Consider the following 14,582-nt stretch of genomic DNA (forward strand, 5'->3'; position numbering starts at 1 on the left):
GGAAGGGAGGAACACATCCCAGAGAGTAAAAGGTCATAAAGGACCATCCAAGGGCCCAAACGCAGGACCCCCATCCCCTCGCACGCACGCTTTGGGTCAGTTGCAGAATGGGCAGAATGACACAAGGCAATGTTGAATCTAAAACATGAATAGTGTTGCAATTAGGTATATCTTATAGGCCAAAGGCCTTAGTTAAAGTGTATTGAAAAACCATGCAGGGCCGTGAACTATGTTCCACGCCACTGGTGCTTATGTTCCAGCATAAGGAGGATGGGACGTCATAGCGGGGCATAAAAGCTGGGCCCCCGGCAGCCCTTTTGCTGGAGCCTGGGAAACCTTTCCAAGTGGAGATAGTGGCGTTCTTCATCCAGACAGGTAAGTGCAAGCAACTTCTAACTGGCAATAGATTTAATCCTTATGAATGGAGGCTTTATACATGGATATAAAGTAATTATAACAGTAATGCTTTAAACTGTTTGCCATTCTATTCAATATACAGAGAGAGAAACTTGACCGCTTTTTAGTAGGTGGATGCTATATACATAGAATTTTTTGCCCCAGACCTTTTACTCATTCCTTTTTCTTTTATATCATTTCTAGATCCATATTTGGACTTCAGCATCAGTGAATGATCTGACTGCATCAAATTGCGTGTGTTTCATCTCTCCAGGCACTTTTATCACTAATTTAAATTTTAGTGAGTATATAGATACCATGTCTTTCAATATACTTTGAGTAAGCCTTTGGCCTATAAGATATATTTAATTGCAACGTTATTCATGTTTTAGATTCAACGTTGCCCTTTGTCATTGTGCCCCTTCTGTGATTGACCCAAAGGGTGTGGGGGGGGGGGGGGATTGGGGTCCTGCGTTTGGGCCCTTGAGTGGTTCTTTGCGCCTTTTGACTCTCTGGGATGTGTTCCTTCCCTCCATCTCTGGCCCTTAAATCTATCTGAGTGTAACCTTTTGGGGCCCTGATATGTGATGTGAACCTGATATGTTACACAGATTGATTACTATATGTATCTTTAATAATTATGAATATAGCTGTATATCTAGTTATACTGTTGCATTTAAATATTTCCTGAAGAAGCCACTTTGGCGAAACATGTAGAAGATATACAGTGTCTTGAAAAAGTATTCATACCCCTTGAAATTTTCCACTTTGTCATGTTACAAACAAAAACAAATGTATTTTGTTGGGATTTTATGTGATAGACCAACACAAAGTTGCATATAACTGTGAAGTGGAAGGAAATGATAAATGGTTTTCACATTTTTTTACAAATAAATATCTGGAAAGTGTGGCGTGCGTTTGTATTCAACCCCCTCCCCCCCCCCCCCAATCAATAATTTGAAGAATCACCATTCACCGCAATTACAGCTGCAAGTTGTTTTGGGCATATTTCCACCAGCTTTGCACATCAAGAAGTGACATTTTTGCCAGTTCTTCTTCCCCAAATAGCTAAAGCTCTATCAGATTGGATGGAGAGCATCTGTAAACAGCAATTTTCAATTTTTGCCACAGATTTTCAATTGGATTTAGGTGTGGACTTTGACTGGGCCATTCTGACACATAAATATGCTTTGATCTAAACCATTCTATTGTAGCTCTGGCTGTATTTTTAGAGTTGTTGTCCTGCTGTAAGGTGAACCTCAGCCCCAGTCTTGTCTTTTGCAGACTCTAACAGGTTTTCCTCTAAGATTGCCCTGTATTCGGCTTCATCCATCTTCCCATCAACCCTGACCAGCTTCCCTGTCCCTGCAGAAGGAAAGCATCCCTAAAACATAATGCTGCCACCACCATGTTTCATGGTGGGGATGGTGTTTTTAGAGTGATGTGCAGTGTTAGTCTTCCGCCACAAATAGCGTTGTGCTTTTAGGCCCAAAAGTTCAATTTTGCTCTCATCTTATCAGAGCACCTTCTTCCTCATGTTTGCTGTGTCCCCAACATGGCATCTTGAAAACTGTAAATGGGGTTTTCTTTAAACAATGACTTTCCTCTTGCCACTTTTCCATAAAGGCCAGATTTGTGGAGTGCACCACCAATAGTTGTCCTGTGGACAGATTCTTCCACCTGAGTTGTGGATCTTTAAAGCTCCTCCAGAGTCACCATGGGCCTCTTGGCTGCTTCTCTGATTAATACTCTCCTTGCCCTGCCTGTCAGCTAATGTAGACAGCCATGTCTTAGTAGGTTTGCAGTGTACCATACTCTTTCCATTTTCCGATGATGGATTGAACAGTGCCTTGTGATTGAACAGTGCCTTGTGAGATCTTCAAAGTTTGGGGTATCTTTTTATAACCTAACCCTGCTTTAAACTTCTCCACAACTCTATCCCTGACCTGTCTGGTATGTTCCTTGGTCTTCATGATGCTGTTTGTTCACTAAGGTTCTATAACAAACCTCTGAGGGCTTCACAGAACAGCTGTATTTATACTCAGATTAAATTACACACAGGTTGACTATTTAATAATTAGGGGACTTCTGAAGGATATTCGTTTCACTAGATCAAGGATCTCCAAACTATAGCCCTCCAGCTGTTGCGGAACTAGACATCCTATGAGGCATTGTAAAACTCTGACATTCACAGACATGACTAGACATGATGGGAATTGTAGTTCCTGGACAACTGGAGGGCCATAGTTTGGAGACCCTTGCATTAGATTTTGGTTAGGGGTATCAGAGTAAAGGGGGCTGGATACAAGTCCACGCCGCACTTTTCAGATATAAACATTTTTGAATACCATTTATCATTTTCCTTCCACTTCACAATTACGTGCCAATTTATGTTGGTCTATCACATAAAATCCCAATAGAATACATTTACATTTTTGGTTGTAACATGACAAAATGTGGAAAATTAAAAAGGCTATAAATACTTTCTCAAGGCACTGTAGGTGCGTCTGGGATTCAATATAATGTAACAAGACACAGTTCAAACCATATATATGTAATTTGTGTGTATAGATTTTAACTTTTGTACAAATAAAACATACTTGTTTTTATATTATTCTTGTTTGTGGACTCAAATAGCACCTTAAAAAAATCCTATATACTATTTCCATCAGTGTTGGTGCAGTATGTGGTGCAGTTACAGGAAACCTCTAGCCATCCAGTCTTTTCTGTAATGGCAAAATCCACCCTATGCCCACTTTTTACAACTGCTGCACAGAATTTATCATCTATATCTTGACCAGGTGGCCTGTTATATGTGGACAGGACCATTAGGACATTGAGAGCGAGATTTGGGGAACATTGGCGTGCCATTGATGTGCCCTTAATCAGGGGAGTGACAAGTACATTGTACCCAGACATTTGCATGGACAATCTACAACAGGAGTACAAGTGTGGGTGACAGATCATATCCCCATCATCTACTTTAAAGCTGAGTGGTTTCAAAAGCTTTGTGAACAGGAGACATTTTTGATTTTTTCTCTGAATACTTGATCCCCTAGTGCAGTGGTCCTCAACCCTGGCCTACAGGGCCCACTAACAGGCCAGATTTTCAAGATAACTGAAATACATCCCAGGTGATATCATTTGCTGCTCAGTGATTGCAGTACTCTAGTCTGCATCTCCCCAAGGTAATACCTAAAATCTGGCCTGTTAGTGGGCCCTGTAGGCCAGGGTTGAAGACCACTGCCCTAGTGGTCTCAACAAAGAAATAGAATATTTCTGTCTAGCACTTCATTCCAGAGCCTCTCTACTCAGAACTCGGGACAAATAGGAGCTACCATCTTGTTAGTGACTGATCATTTCTATTGGATTTTTTAAAGCCCCCCCCCCCTCCCGGTTTTAAGGTTGACTTCAGTGTTTTGCCCCCTAGCACATTGTGAGTTTTTCTTGTTACTTATAACTCCGGTGATGTACAGTGCATTCTGCCCCCCCTATTGGGCAAAGCTTTGCCCAACCAGGGTGCAGTGTAAGCTGGTTGTTAAGGAGCAGGGCTGCATCCTTAACAACCGATGAGTAATCAGCTGTCAATGGGTTTCCCCGCTGACAGCTGATTAAAAAAAAAGTGCCAGTAAAAAAATAAAGAAAAAAATTGGCATGGGGTCCCCTCGAGTCAATACCTAGGCCCTTCAGTCTGGTATGGATTTTAAGGGGAACCCCACGCCAAAAAAAAAAGGATTGGGGTCCCCTCCAAAATCCCCAAAAGGCCTGGTATGTACAGGGGGGGAGGACCCCATGCTGTTTTTTTCTTTATTTTTTCAATAGCTGGGTGTCGGCAATTGTAACTGCAGGTCATTTTAAATGAGATTTGACTCATAGCTATTTGACTTTGACTTTTTTTTTAAATGTAAATGTCATTTTTGCTGTAGCATGTTTAATGCATGCTACAGATGCACCACTTTACAGGCAAATTAGGGGACCCCCTAGGTTCTATATGTAAAGGAATTTTTCATTTTTATGGTTGCACTTGAAGCATAATTAAAATCTCTGCTCCTGAAAAAATGAATGATTTAAACATTTTTTTTTTTATTGATATATGTCCTCTAGGGCAGTACTCTTACCCCGATACCCCTTTTATGCCCAGTTACTTGCATATAAGCCTTCAAAATGGGCACTTTTGATTTTTCCTGTTCGGTTCCCATAGACTTCAATAGGGTTTGCTGTTCAGGCTAAAACATTTACCCTGTTTGGGAGTGCTGCTGCAATCCCAACAGGGGGGTGCTCAGCCCATCCCTAGTGGGCAACGAGTCCCTACTTCGCTCTGTTTAAGAGCTATAGCCTCAAGTAGAACCTTTAGCATCCAACATTTTTAAGTGTGTTAGATGACTGTGTACCCTACTGCACGTGTGGTTTCTGCTGCTAGCCCCTATATTACTATTCTGTCCTGTAGTGATATAAGGGGTGCTAAGGTTCTGCTGAAGTGAGAAATGAGCACTCGCCCCAGTAAGTGCACAAGTACTCTCCTTTGCAAGCAACTTTGTTGGAATCTTTTTTCAAGTTTTACTTTTAAGTACTCAAAAATGAAAGTCGTTCACATCTTAGACATTATTTTAAAAGTAAGAAATATTGAAATCATTAAATGAAAAAATTCAGATATAAATTAATCTTTGTACAAATAAACAAAACAGGAAGGTTCCAATTGCATCACGTCGACAGAGCTTATTCCCTGAAACAGAATAGCTTAGCTAAGACATGCTAAGGAGTAGAGACCACTCAAGTCATGCTTTGTTTCTTCCATGTGAAGATTGTAGGACTCATAAAAGTCATAAAACCAATATGGTGCCCATAAGCATGCGCTGACAGTTGCCTGTTATAGTTGTATTTGTGGGTGGCATCAGTTCATTTTTATTCATTGTTTCTGTTTACGGTACCACCAACCTCAATGCCTGAGGGAGATTGTATGTGCATGTCTGAACATCCTCATAGGTCTACTGGCATCATAGTATTTTCTACAGAATCCATTGTTTTTGCAACTGTAATGGCAACAGGGCTGTTGTTAGAAATTACAGGGCCACATACTGCCTACCTGGCAGGCCCCAACCCCCCGAATATTTTAAGACAATATTTTCACAAAAATACATTAAAATCAATATTAGTGGACACAAACATAACAGAGAACCTGTGTGAATTAGCCCTCTTTCGTTGTTTTTTACATAAAAAACAAAAAAAAAACAAATTATATATTTTTTTAAATGTTGAAAATGTTTACAATTATTTTGATGATTTATTTTAAATTATTTATTATGTTTAATTATTATTATTATTTTTACAATTTGTAATTTGTTTACAGGGCAGAGAAGACTGCAGCGCTGTGGGGGGGATCAGATGCAGGCAGAACAGGGAGGGGGATCTGCTTCAGAGAAGCAATTACAGGAATGATGCCCAGTGTCCCTCCCCCCAGCAGCTGACAGCTGGTAGAAGGGGAAAAAACTGTCTTTCAGCTGCTGCAGAGAGCCACACAGGGCTTGCTTCTGTACTTGCCCCCCCTGCCCAACCGCACCGATTCCCTGTGCTGTTGGGGCACCCCTGTGTGCTTGGGCCCCCTACAGGAGGACTGGAGGTCTCCCCCCATCAGCGGCCCTGAATGGCAATATACAGTAGTATGGAAGAATTTTAGATGTAGATAATGTACTGTATAATGGGAGTATACTGTAAATGTATTAAAATAGGTACCCAAATGAAATGATAATTTACAGAAACTGATTACCATGTTTTATTGCTCAATTTTGCTTTTCTGTAATTGACCTTTTAATGATTGATAAATGTGTACATATACAGTATACAATTGTATATTGTATGTGTGTGTGTATATATATATATATATATATATATATATATATATATATATATATATATGGACAGTATCTCACAAAAGTGAGTACACCCCTCACATGTTTGTAAATATGTTATATATTTGCATGTGACAACACTGAATAAATGACACTTTGCTACAATGTAAAGTAGTGAGTGTACAGCTTGTATAACAGTGTAAATTTGCTGTCCCCTCAAAAGAATTCAACACACAGCCATTAATGTCTAAACCGCTGGCAACACAAGTGAGTACACCCCTAAATCAAAAATGTCCAAATTGGGCACAATTAGCCATTTTCCCTCCTCAATGTCTTGTGACTTGTTAGGGTTACAAGGTCTCAGGTATGAATGGGGAGCAGATGTGTTAAATTTGGTGTTATCGCTCTCTCCCTCTCTCTCTCTCATACTGGTCACTCAAAGAACTCTCTGAGGATCTGAAAAAAGAATTGTTGCTCTACATAAAGATGGCCTAGGCTACAAGACGATTGGCAAGACCCTGAAACTGAGCTGCAGCTTGGTGGCCAAGATCATACAGCGGTTTAACAGGATGGGTTCTACACAGAACAGGCCTCACCATGGTTGACCAAAGAAGTTGAGTGCACGTGCTCAGCGTCATATCCAGAGGTTGTCATTGGGAAATAGACATATGAGTGCTGCCAGCATTGCTGCAGAGGTTGAAGGGGTGGGGGGGTCAGCCTGTCAGTGCTCAGACCATACACCACACACTGCATCACATTGGTCTGCATGGCTGTCATCCCAGAAGAAAGCCTCTTATAAAGATGATGCACAAGAAAGCCCACAAACAGTTTGCTTAGGACAAGCAGACTAAGGACCTGGATTACTGGAACCATATCCTGTGGTCTGATGAGACCAAGATACATTTATTTGGTTCAAGATACATTTATTTGGTTCAGATGGTGTCAAGCTTGTGTGGCGGCAAACAGGTGAGGAGTACAAAGACAAGTGCGTCTTGCCTACAGTCAAGCATGGTGCTGGGAATGTCATGGTCTGGGGCTGCATGAGTGCTGCCGGCACTGCGGAGCTACAGTTCATTGAGGGAACCATGAATGCCAACATGTACTGTGACATACTGAAGCTGAGCATGATCCCCTCCCTTCAGAAACTGGGCCGCAGGGCAGTATTCCAATATGATAAAGACCCCAAACACACCTCCAAGATGACCCCCGCCTTGGTAAAGAAGCTGAGGGTAAAGCTGATGGACTGGCCAAGCATGTCTCCAGACCAAAACCCTATTTAGCATATGTGGGGCATCCTCAAAAGAAAGGTGGAGGAGTGCAAGGTCTCTAACATCCACCATCTTTGTGATGTCGTCATGGAGGAGTGGAAGAGGACTTCAGTGGCAAACTGTGAAGTTCTGGTAAACTCCATGCCCAAGAGGGTAAGGCAGTGCTGGAAAAAAATGGTGGCCACACAAAATATTGGCACTTTGGGCCCAATTTGGACATTTTCACGTAGGGGTGTACTTACTTTTGTTGCTAGTGGTTTAGACATTAATGGCTGTGTATTGATTTATTTTGAGGGGACAGCAAATTTACACTGTTATACAAGCTGTGCACTCATTACTTTACATTGTAGCAAAGTGTAATTTCTTCAGTGTTGTCACTTGAAAAGATATAGTAAAATATTTACAAAAATGTGAGGGGTGTACTCACTTTTGTGAGATACTGTATATATATATATATATATATATATATATATATATATATATATATATATATATATATATAGGGTAGAGAGTCAGCCACCACACATTTTAACAACCTCAACAGTTTATTCCCATTGACTTGAAAAAAATGACATTGTATATAAATATGAACACAAAAACTTGTTTCTTTGGTGTTACCCTTCATAAATGAAATATAAATAAAGTAGAACAGAATTTACTCCTAGGGGAGATTACATGGCAACTGTTGCAACCGTAAAATGAATTATAACATTTGTTGGGAAGCTAAAATTACAGCAAGCTCAGCCATTTTAGAGTACTGCTGTGTTCATTGACTTAGTACGTAGTCCTTTGTGTTTTACCTGTGTTTAATGAAATTGCCAGAACAAAAACATTTTTCCAGCCTGAACACAGACCTGGGTTCAAGCTGAGAAATGCATTCAACATACAGTATACAGTATATGTACATACATTAATGAAAATGTAGCGAGAGCACAATATTCCAAGCTCTACTACATTTTGTAATTGCTTGATATCTATCTATCTATCTATCTATCTATCTATCTATCTATCTATCTATCTATCTATCTATCTATCTATCTATCTATCTATCTATCTATCTATCTATCTATCTATCTATCTATCTATCTATCTATCTATCTATCTATCTATCTATCTATCTATCTATCTATCTATCTATCTATCTATCTATCTATCTATCTATCTATCTATCTATCTATCTATCTATCTATCTATCTATCTATCTATCTATCTATCTATCTATCTATCTATCTATCTATCTATCTATCTATCTATCTATCTATCTATCTATCTATCTATCTATCTATCTATCTATCTATCTATCTATCTATCTATCTATCTATCTATCTATCTATCTATCTATCTATCTATCTATCTATCTATCTATCTATCTATCTATCTATCTATCTATCTATCTATCTATCTATCTATCTATCTATCTATCTATCTATCTATCTATCTATCTATCTATCTATCTATCTATCTATCTATCTATCTATCTATCTATCTATCTATCTATCTATCTATCTATCCATTCATGCACATGCAGATAAAACAGATGATAATACATGTTCTGTCTGAGTTTAATAACAGACAGATTAAACACAAATGCATGCAAATAATAACTGTATATCTGTCTGTGTGAAAACTGAGTATATAAAAGTAAACATGAATTAAATATTTCTCAATCATATTTTTGCTATCAAATATTGCCGTCAATTATTTTTGTAATGCCAGTATACAGGCTGGAGCAGCTAGTGGGTTGTGGGTGTGGAAGGGTCTATTGCTGCTGGAAGTCCATATGCCCTGCTGGAGGAGGACACGGTAGATTCTTCAAGGATGGAGGAGGAATTAAATTAGTTTTCTCTTTGCAAACAGTATCCAGTGCTGCACGCCACCATGATGAGCCTGAGAACATTATGGAGTTGGAGGCGTTATGTGTAATGGCCCAAAATGCCTTCTATTATATGAATGAAAGGAATTGTTCTGTTGTTTTCCAGTTACTACTGCAAATTCAATTGACATTCCAGCAGTTCCGTGATTCCTACACTTTTAACCTTGACATGGTGGCCTACAAAACCAGAGATGTATAGTAACTAAGTAGAACTACTTCACTACTGTACTTAAGTACTGAAAGGCGGTCTCTGTACTTTCCTAGAGTAGGATTTTTTTCTCCTACTTCCACTTTTACTTCACTACATTTTTTCAATGATTTCAATACTTCTACTCCGATATTTTTTTTTTGTGCTGCATAATTACTCGTTACAATTATAAAAATTACCACTGCCAGAACAGTATATGGCAGGTTTCATGAAGCTCAAAACATGTGTATTATCAGCGCATACGAAAATAAATGCTACTGTATGTATAAATAAAAGCTGCATTTGAAATAATAAAAAACAATATAATGTTCAAACTTTTGACTTCTTTCTTTAATAACTAAATAACACAGCACTTGTACTTTTACTTTCAGTACTCGAGTAGCAATTTTTTTTTCAAAACTACTGGTACTTTTACTTTCAGTACTTGAGTAGCAAAATTTTTTAAAAAAACTACTTGCAATACTTAAGTACAAAAAATGTTGAATACTTTAGTACTTCTACTCAAGTCACTTTTTGATCGAGCACGTGTACTTTTACTCAAGTATGGGTTTCGAGTACTTTATACAACTCTGTACAAAACAGAACATCCAGGAAAGGACAAGGCAAAAAAAAAACATTTGAATTATTTTTATTTTTTTATTTTTTATATCCAGTGGTGAGCAAGAGGTGGGGGGGTTTCAAAGCTAACATTTATATTCATTTAATATGTTGTTCACTTTTATTGAGCTTGCGTGAATGGTAGAAAAAACCAGAAGGGCCCTTTACAGGCGCAGACAGGGCAAATTTTAGACCAACCGTTTGGATATTTATGAATATTAATTTACCACAAATTAGTAAATCAGCCTCAAACTTGAATCCAAAGGTTCCGTTTACTTTTTTGGTTAGCTAATTAATAGGCGTTTCATGATTGCTAGTTTTAATATATCCTTTACTGCCTAAATTGTTCATTGTCCCCTGAATAAGACAATGGGATTGATTTACTAAAGGCAAGGCAGGGTGAGTGGATATCTTGTAAATGCCTTTTATGCAAGGCAAGTCATTGATCTTGCACTCCTATGGGAAAAAAAAGGTTGAAATATCATGCAATATTGGTTTGCTAAATGTCTTACTAATATTCATACAAAAGACAGATAGATTGCAATAAGAATGCATAAAGCATTTTACTGCACATACATATAAATACAGCAGCATAGAACAAAAAGTCATATTTTACCTTTATAAATAGTGAATGTGAAAAGAAGGCACAGAAAGAATAACATTTTGTAACATAGTCAGAAAGAAAGCACTACTTGCATCTTAAGCGTTTTTCCAGGAATGCTGAGCAAGACCTACTTTCTCATAGTATTTGATCTCGTAGTCCAGAATGACCCCATTAGGATAGTCTGGTTCTTGCCACGAGAGAGCAATGCTGCTTTGAGATGCCCAGTCTTTCCTCACCATGCCAATTAGTGAAGGAGCTGAGGAGGGAAAAAGGAAAACAATAGTATAAATGTTGGTATAATGTAATTCAGACACTTTTTTAACGTTAGGTTCATTTGTTAGCAATCATTAAAGTAAAACTTCATTTTCAAACCAATGATGTCTTTCCTACGCTTTCTAAAATCACTTTCCTCCTTTCCCATGTTGGTCCTGATGATTGAAGCCATGACATGACATCATATCATGCTTCATCAAGGGGAGAGAGAGAGAGAGAAGCTTATTATAAGCTAAGTAACAGGAACATCATGTTTCACATTATAGAAAAAAATTGGACTAACTTTTCTGTTTTCTTATTTTTTAATTAAAAAAAGTATATTTTTTTCCAAAAAATTGTGTTTGTAAGACTACTGCGCAAATATGGTGTGACATAAAGTATTGGAACAATCTCCATTTTATTCTCTAGTGTCTCTACTAAAAAAAAATAATGTTTGGGGGTTCTAAGTAATTTTCTACCAAAAAATACTGATTTTAGCTTGTAAACAACAAGTTTCAGAAAAAGGCCTGGTCTTTAAGTGGTTAAAGTACCTTTCAGCTCCAGTTTGTAAATGATGAACACAGGTCCTAACGGGAGCGCTGACTTCACATGCTTGCAGGCTTCAGTAAACTTTGAACAAGCTTCAAGAAGCCTGCTAGCAGCCTATTTTAAGTGGCAATCAGCTCTCCCATTAGGACCTGTGATTATCATATACAACCTGTAGCTGAATGGTACCTTAAAAGCTCCAAAGAAGCTTGCGGAAAGCTCTGCCACTGATTTGTCAAAGCTTGCTGTTCACATTGCTCTTAGACAAGCTGAAGCCCATGTGAAACAGGCCTTAGTTACTAACCAGAGACAAGCATGCGGATTGGAAAGCCAAATTATAGCCTGTGTCAGAAATAGGCCTGGTCCTTAAGTGGTTAAGATGGGTCTTCTGTTTTCTGCTATGACCTTTTAGAGGCCTAAGCCCTTCTGACACACCAGGTTAATAGAGGAAAAAGAGCAGTCAACACAAAGAAATTCCTTAACACTCAGCACTAAGGCTATCTTGAGTGAGGCACCGAGGCAATGGCTAAAAGTAAACTTGTATATTATTATTTAGAAAGGCGGTTAATAAGGCAAATGCAAACCAACAACAATTATGGTTACACAATCCAGCACACTGAGTAGTTAATAAATGAGGGAGGGTGGTACATAATTGGCATAATGGCCCCAAATAACATAAACTGTAGCAGTGCCACTTAGAGTACCCAACAGGCAGTGAACAGATCTTATTTAACAACCCCGGAGCTATACTGCCTGTGTATCCTAATGATGGCTTTGCTAGGCCTAGAACGTTTGGGTGAATATGATCAACATTAAAGACCATAAACAATGTAAAGAAAACAAAAAGGAGGGGACCATTAAACGTAAAAAAAGGGGCAGTCTATAAGATGGATCTTCTGCCTGCTAACATTGAGGCCCTTAAATGACCGTTGGTGCACTAGAGGTAGTCCTAATATTCTGCAGACAATAAGAGATACATCTTAAACATGGCAAGGCAGAACATTTGTGCATGGCAAGGGGTGCATGGCAAAGCTGTAGTATAACAGCACCCTGAGATTGCAATAATGTGATTTAAACCTAAGAGGCTGGGATATCATCTGGTGGCACCTGAATATGAGAGGAATGCTAACAGTATCCTGCCCTCAGTGGTCTGTTCGCTATTAGTGATACAGATATTCCCGCGGCCCGTTCAACAACTCATCATTGAAGCTGTAAAGTCTCATAGTGAAAGGCGCCCCCCTCTTGAGCTGATCTGAATGTGGCCCTGACTTGACTGACAGTTTAACTGGTCTGGCAGAGATGCTGGTCTCTCAAACAGCAGCCTCACTAGATGAACCAAACAAGTGGTGATTTAGACCCCTGCAATTTCAGAACTACTCCAAGGCTCTCTTGAGTGGCTCATTCCAACAGGTCTGGAATGCTCAAATCTCATGGTGCCAAGAGCCTTGGCTTTTCCTGGGGAAAGAATATACAGCTCTTCAGGGTCCTTCTGCTGCATGCAGGCCCTTGGGATTAGTATTTATAGTAAGACAGTAATTTCATTATATGGAAGCTGCCATGAGCTACATCTCCCAGGATTCCAGACATTTTACACTAAAGTCTATAGGCTTGAGGTAACTTGGCTCTTCTCCTGCTGGTGGTGGAGAATTGTGCAGCAACATTAACAACTCAGCAGAAAAGGAGAAAAACAAAAGAATTCCAGAACAAGAGTTTTGTCTATAGTCCAGTATTTGGCTATGTAATGCATTCTCTGCATTATGGTAAAAAAACCTTCTGTGATCAGCTCCCCCTCCAGCCCCCCCTTAATATTTACCTGCCCCTGATCTCGATCCAGCACTTCTCTCTCTCTCCACACTGGACATGGAGGCAGCAGTGTGAGCCATTGGCTTCTTCTGCTGTCAATCAAATCCAGTGAGGAGGGAGAGAGAATAGGGCCTAGGAACACTTTGTGTGTCAATGGACACACATAGCCAGCTCGGAAGCAAGCCCGCACAAGTGCCCCTATAGCAGGAAGCTTGTTAGGGGGGGCCTCAGTAGGGAGGAGGAGCCAGGATCACCGGTGTGGGACACCAGAAGAGGGGCTGCTCTGTCAAAACCATTGCACAGAGCAAGTAAGTATAAAGTTTATATATATATTGTATGTATTATTTTAAAGAAAAAAAAATAGAACTTTTAAAATCACTTTAAGTCCAACTCATGGAATTAGACAAAACATGCCCTTGCAGTGGGGTAAATGGTTGTTATATCTAAGGGGTAGCAAAAAAAGCAGTATTACTTAGCCTAACCCTGCTCTGGAAGGCTCTGGCACTGTCCTCTTCTGCCCAAAGCTCCAGTCTGGGGGCAGTCCTTCAGCATCATTATGCACAATTCAGAGAAGAAACTGATAAGTAACCTCTGCTGGGAGAGCCCTACAGAAGAGGCTTTGTAGGACTGGTCCCAGTGCTAGAGGGACCCTGCTGGAGTGAGGAACAAAGTAACTGTTACACTATAGGTAAGGTAACTGTTACACTCCTAGACTTAATGAGTATTTAACCCTTGCAGTGCTGGGCAGTGGTAGATTTGTTATTGTGCCCAGAATTAGGCTTTCAAATTCTTATGCTCCCCTGTTGCTCAGTTTAGCGCCAGGAGCCGCTAAACTGAGAAGACAATGCCCATTACTTTTGAGTATGGAAGAGTATACCATGTGACCAGTCATCACTGTCATGTGCGGGGAGTCCACAACCCTGTGTAAGCCAGTCCCCTGACGATGTCATCTCTTTGACGAAACTAGATGGGTGTGGCTATGACTCTTCGTCATCACGCACGCTTGTTGACCAGCGGGGAGAGTCCGGTGCAGTCACACAGTCTGCTACTTTTTCGTAGAGCAATTATATCTGTTTTTATTGCTTTATGCACGTATTTTAAACCTATTACCTAAGGATTTGCTTAGTGTGATTCCCTTTGCAAGTTTTACTTGTTATTTTTTGAATAATTGTTTTTTATGGGTTACACT

The 14,582-nt window shown here is 39.5% G+C and overlaps 1 protein-coding gene across 2 annotated transcripts in view; it reads right to left on the bottom strand.

Moving 5' to 3' along the window:
- EPHA6 (EPH receptor A6) overlaps positions 1-14,582 on the bottom strand; it is a 1,374,331-nt gene that overhangs the window by 426,192 nt on the left and 933,557 nt on the right. For both annotated transcript variants that reach the window (XM_082246035.1, XM_082246036.1), the window contains exon 6: positions 10,924-11,048. In XM_082246035.1, coding sequence (XP_082102161.1) covers positions 10,924-11,048 — 125 coding nt within the window. The remainder of the gene's footprint in view (positions 1-10,923; positions 11,049-14,582) is intronic.

This window comes from Pelophylax lessonae (assembly GCF_965119305.1).
Source record: "Pelophylax lessonae genome assembly, chromosome: 2".
Lineage (NCBI taxonomy): Eukaryota > Metazoa > Chordata > Amphibia > Anura > Ranidae > Pelophylax > Pelophylax lessonae.